The sequence below is a fragment of the Apaloderma vittatum genome, unplaced genomic scaffold, assembly GCF_000703405.1.
Source record: "Apaloderma vittatum isolate BGI_N311 unplaced genomic scaffold, ASM70340v1 scaffold20766, whole genome shotgun sequence".
Lineage (NCBI taxonomy): Eukaryota > Metazoa > Chordata > Aves > Trogoniformes > Trogonidae > Apaloderma > Apaloderma vittatum.
Window position 1 is genome coordinate 19,386 of NW_009722528.1, and position 5,932 is coordinate 25,317.

The 5,932-nt window shown below is 50.5% G+C and overlaps 1 protein-coding gene across 1 annotated transcript; it reads right to left on the minus strand.

Annotated features, from left to right (window-relative positions):
• Nucleotides 1-740: 740 nt before the first annotated feature.
• On the minus strand, nt 741-5,688 carry LOC104275759 (rabphilin-3A; the record flags this gene model as incomplete). The annotated part of the gene is made up of 9 exons (XM_009871804.1): nt 741-871; nt 1,147-1,243; nt 1,534-1,615; nt 2,805-2,956; nt 3,157-3,213; nt 3,683-3,809; nt 4,385-4,494; nt 5,215-5,289; nt 5,609-5,688. Coding segments are annotated over 9 exons (911 nt in total), but the record flags the coding sequence as incomplete, so codon positions are not given.
• Nucleotides 5,689-5,932: the final 244 nt, after the last annotated feature.

The following is a 5,932-nucleotide window of genomic DNA, read 5'->3' on the forward strand; positions in this document are numbered from 1 at the left end:
CCCCCCCAAAAAAAATCTCCTTCCCTGCGAGCTCAGAGCGTCTCCCTGTTTCTTATTCTCGTACTACTGGTGAATCTTCTCAGCAAAGGATTGTGCCACGATATTGCTCAAGTGTACCAGATCAAAACTAAAGCTCAAGCAGGGGAATTACACCAGTGACACAGGCTTTAGCCGAAATCACGACAACACAGGTACCAGGCTACGACCCACACCAAAGCCAGACAGCTTTTTCGTTATTGCAGCTGAGGTATCGATATCACACAAGCAGAATGGAGCTGATGCTCAACTCCCACCTCCCAAGGAGAGGACAGTCAGGCTGGTGGCCACGTATCCTGCTGGGAGACAGAGCCAGCGAGGACGGGACGCGCCACAGGAGGCTGGAGGAGCACAGAGCATCACACACACGCACACAATGGGAATGTTATCACAGAGCTTGTGAGACTAGTGAGAAAGAGGAACAGTCAGAGGGCAACTATTGCTTGACAAAAGTACACAGCAGGATAACTCGACCACACACACCCCAAAAAAAAAGAAGAAAAAAAAAAAAAAGGAAGTGAATATAAAAGATCTGCATTAGTTTTCAGGTGGAGGTGAGGACAGGGCACAGAGGATGCTTAGAGGAGGCAGGATGGACCCGAGGTGTGTAGCAAGGCATGACTGTGCTGGAAGACGGACACTGGGGATCTAGAGGGGCTCGGCCGAGGATGGACCGTGTGGGCAGGTTGGGGCAGCAGCTCCCCTTAATCGCTGGCCACGTGGTTCTCGTTTTGGAGGGTGTGCCAGCGTTCGATCTTCTTGTCCTTGTTCTTCAAGCACTCGTACCAGTGTTTCAAGCGCTCCCCCTTCGCCGTAATGCCCAGCTGGCAGCCGCCTGGAAGAAAGGGAGGAGAAAAGAGACCGTATTCTGATGATGCTGATGTTCCAGAGCCCACGTTTGCAGCATTTCTCTCTGCCTCCCGGATTTAAAAATCTCATGGAAACAAGCAGAGCTGCACAGAGAGCAGACCAGAACAGCGGGAGTGCTGTGTTTGATACCAGCCTGCACGGTCCAACCTCACAGCTCAGCCCGAGGTTCCTCACAAGGCGGGCGAGACCTACGCATCCGCCGCGCAGAGCAAGCACTAGAATCCCAGCCTCGCAGCTCACCGATGTAATCGTTCGATTTGCCGATGTCATAATCCCAGACGGAAATGTCCAGTGACTTCTTGGCCAGGTCGCTGTGTTTTATGTCGTAGAAGAACTCCTGCAGGAAGGAAAACACCCATGTTGCACCAAGCGTCCCACAACAACACAACCAGAGAAGTGAATCACAAGTGATCTCTCGGTACGGCCAGGGAGGTTTTGGGGTGTTTGGGGCTGCCTGGCACTGAAGAGTGGCAAAAGTCCTTCCTTAAATATTCCTGGGTGCAGAAGGGAGAAAAAGAGCCCAAGCGAGGAACCAAAGCCGGTGGAGTTCTGCTTCTACCTCCTCTGCACAGCACAGTAATTATCGAAGCTGATTTAATAATATAAAAAAATTACATCCATCCTCACCTCATTGAACTCAGGATTCAACGTTTTCTTCTTAATCTGCGTCTTGTGCTTGGCCTTTTTTCCCATGTCAGGTTTCAGCCAACTGGGGGCAATAGAAAACAGCTCAAAACTCAAGTGCAAGAACAGCGTGAGCTTAGCAGCTAAAAAAAAAAACAAAAACAGGTTTGGGGGCTAGAAAATAAATAAGCAACCAAAGGTATTTATATAAGGCAAAGAAACACGTTACCAGTTTACCTACCCACCTTCCAAAATAATCTAAAATAAATGTAAAATGAGTGAAATTCTGAAGGGAATGCAGAGGAACTTGCTGAGCTGCAACGGTCGGGGGACATGGGAAACAAGCAGCCGGGCAGATGAGGGCAACTGCATGAGCCTGGACACTGGAAAACCCAGCCCAGAATGTGTGAATGTCCACAGGGATTGGGAGAGATATGAAAAAAAAAATAGATATAAATAGCTCATTAATGTTTAATACTAGTATACTCAGCCGATGTAAGTTCACCTACAGAACTGAGGGAAAAATTAGGGGCTTGGACTTAGCCTGGCGGCAAGTCTCAGCACTAAATGTAGAGTTGGCATTAATTAGATCTGTGTTGGAAATTGATTTAAAAATGGAAAGCTACCATCTTATGCTTGTGGGAACAGAAAATATATATTAAAAAAAAAAACAGAAAGAGAGAGACTGAGAAGGAAAACTACTGGGGTGCACTCAGCTGCACAAAAAGATGTGCAAAATGTTCAACACAAGAGTTACTGAATCGCTTTTAGGGAGATTACAGGTTTTTTTCTTGAAGGCAAAGAGAAAATAAGCAACGAAAACCACAACAGCAGCAGCTGCAGGGTCCTCTCCGTGTGGGTTTGTGAGGTTCAGGTTAAGACAATCTCTTATTCCCCCCTGCTTGCAGGAGCCACCCGACATGGGAGAGCACCGACAGCTGAGCTGTCGCTTGGGGAGACCCCCAGGGCATGGAGCCCTCCCCATCCTGCGGGCATGAAGGGTCCAAAGCCAGGGACGAGGAGCTCTTTGGCCTGGAAACCTACAGGGAGGGGATGGACCCGAGGGCTGGGTCAGTGTCAGCCGTGGCAGGGGCGCCACCACCTTGCACAGATGACCCTCGTGTCACCACCTCGCTCGGCAGGTGGCTCGCTCCTGCGTGAGGTCTCCAGGTGCTTTTGGGGAAACGCTCTCCCCTCCTCTCCAGTGGTTTTGGAAGGGGCTCTCAGAGCATCAGCTGCTGTGCGAGGACCCTCAGTGGCTCCACGACACTCACAGTTTCACGAACGGGTCCGAGTATCCATTGGCGTCCATGGCTGCCAAGTGCACGCAGCGCACGATGCCCACGATCAGGCCGCCCTGCTGGGTGCTGTACATGAGGGACACTAGGATCTTCCCACGCTCCTCCACGTCCCCACCACGATCTACCTGCAAGAGGAAGCAACCAAAGGTGGGGATGCCGGGGGCTGAGCAAGAGAGGTGGTTAACTGCTGAGGAAAGGGCAGAAGGATATGCAAGGGAGCCTTTATCCTCGTGAGGGGGGGCAGGAAAAACAAAAAAGGGTGTTCATACATGAGAGATGATGGGTGAAACGTGCATGGAGCATGCTGTCCTCCAAGGACTCTTACCTCCTCTTCATACAGTGCCATCCCACGGGATGAGCCGGTTGTTCCCGCACGCTTCATCTTGGATGGAGAAGGGAAAAAGAGAAACTGCCATGAGTGACTGGAGCTGCAAGAGACACCAGCCCACAGCAAAAACACCCCCGGGAGCCCAGCCCAGCTCTTTTGCTGGCCTCGGGAGGGGAAGGAGGCTCAGCTACGTTCATTTGCTCCATCAACCTCCACCTCAGCAGGCTCAGCACCTCGCCCATAGCACTGGAAGGAGCGACCTGCCCTCTCCTCCGCAGTGACGCACGTCAGCGTAGGCTGGCAGCGCCAGCAGATCGGTGGCCACTGGGGACATCCCCAGAGCCACTTTCCCTGGATTCCCACCATCTCCTGGCCTTGACATGTCACACTCCACATGGGTGGGAATCCAAAAACTAAAGGTGCCGGTGAAGTCAGGCACCTACAGCTCTTGGCTGGTTCCAGCCCAGAGTTCTCCCTGAGCTCCCTCCCACGTCATTCGGAAAGAAATTTCAGAGAAACTCACTGGTATTACTCTCTCCAAGCAGATGTTGAAGTTCTTTTTCTGATTGGCTTTGAGTTTTTTCAAGGAAACTCTAGTTTCTCCAATGAACTCATTGTGGCCAAATTTGTCTTCATCGCACACGGAGATCCTGAAGGCGACAGGGAAGGTGAACATCAACTAGTACCTGGCTCTGGAGCACAAAACCTGCAAGGACTCTGCTCCAGGGTGGACAAAGCAAAAGCACCACCAAAGCCACCATTCATCTGGCTCTCCTCTGACCAAAAGCAGTCAGAAAACAAAACTTCTGTTTTGTCCGAAAAAAAATTAAAAAAAACCAAAACATCGCTATTTTTTAGTATGAGGTCTGCCACGGGGCAAGAAACCAAAGGGTTGAAAATTTCAGTAGGGAGGAAATGCTAAAAATTTCTAGAGACATCTAAATGTTTTGCTGGGACACTGTGAAATCCCACGTAGGTACGCGATACCCAAGTCTCTGTGCTGATGAAAATAATATTAATGCCAATAATTTAGCATTAAATGACAGAGTCAAAATGCCTTTCCTTCTGTTTTCCAAAGGACTATCAAAATCAGTGTCTCCCTGTGAAGCACGTTGATTTTGACCAACTGCATCTCCAGGTGCCGCATCGACACCTGCACCGTCGATGCCCTCCCAAGGAGAGGAGACTCCCGGTCCCTGTCCCACCGCACCGCTCCAGTGCTTGCCTGAGGGTTTTCCTTTGCATGTCCTCATCCGTGATGCCATGGTACACCAGGGTCTCGTTCCACACGGGGTTGCGGGTGTTGCGCAGCGTCTTTGTCCTCAGCTTGTTGGACTATAGCATCAAAAAAAAAAAAAAACCCCCACAAAACCAAAACTGGGCATCGCTTGCACCCCTGAACCAGCATCGAAGCTCCTACACAAAACCAGAGTCCCCGCATGCAAAGTAAACCCATAAATATCAATCCAATGGTTTTATTATAATTTTTCCCCCTTGTTTTTACATGTAATTCATCCGACCAGAAGTCTGCTGCAGGAAAGAGCTCGGCAGCCCCTGAGTCAGGCTTCAGCACCCCTTGGGCACTGGGTCAGCAGTGGCAACCCCTTCCTCAAAGGTTTCCCCACTGAGATCAGCTCAGCTGGGCTGGGGAGTGAGATTTTCCTCTAATACAGAGGGGAAGTCAGGGCTTACTCAACAGTTACTTCTTCGCAGCTCTCTCTAACAAGAACACACTGCGGCTTCAAAGCAAACAGATCGCTCGAACTCGGGTAATAATTGGATTTTGTGTCAGATGTTAAGGGCATCTCCTCCTCCGGAGCTCCCCTCCATCCCTAAGGAGATCCCTGTCTGCAGGACGAGCTGTTCCCTGAGTACAGGAGAGCATCTGCAAGCGTCCTCGCTTCTCAGAGATACCTCGTGGGGAAAAACAGCAGCAGCGAGCGGCTGCGCAGAGAAATCGTAGGGTCTGACGCAAGGGAAGGATCTCAGGGGGCTTCAAGCAACCTCTGCTCCATCCTCCAGCCCAAAACACACCCAAACCCAGCAAAGCCTCACCTTGCTGGCTCCAGGCAAGAGGTGCAGTTTGACGTAGGGATCTGCCAGGCCGTTGGAATCCATTGGTTTTAAGCCCTCAAAGAAAAGAACGAAAGCACGGTGCCTGAATCCTCCTTAAGCCCAGCCAGGGAAAAAGCCACCCACAAAGCAACTCAGTAAAGAGAAAATGCCTTTAAGCAAGCCAAAAGCCTCATTTTTTGCTAAAAAATCAGACCCACTTAAGGAAAAAGCCCCACAGACCCAGTCGAGGAACAACCCCACGGACTTTCCCAGTTGGGAGCAGCTCCCATCCCATCGCACCGGGGCAGCCAGGAGCCAGACAGACATAAAAATCAGTGAATGAAAGGAGATTAAAAAAAATTAAAAATAAAAATGAGGTGGGGGGATCACTTACTTTGGCCTTGATGAGGGTGCAGTGCAGGGAGCTGTTCTCCTGGTCGTAGAGGAGGCTGAACTCCAGCGCTCCCAGCGTGGCTGCCAGTGGGAGAGAGGAGTCACAGTGAAAACCCCAGCCAATAACCGTGTTTCATCAGCCTTGATTAGTAATAATTAGAAATATTTGCCTTTTGAACATAAAAGCCATTTAATGCACCTGAGGCTGCGCTGGCGTCAGCCAAACTGTCACAGAAAAATCCAGCCAGATCCATGAGCTCTGGTCATCAAAGCTTTACAAAGCTGGAACTGCCCAGGGAGGGAGGTTTGGGGTTTTGGGGACTTT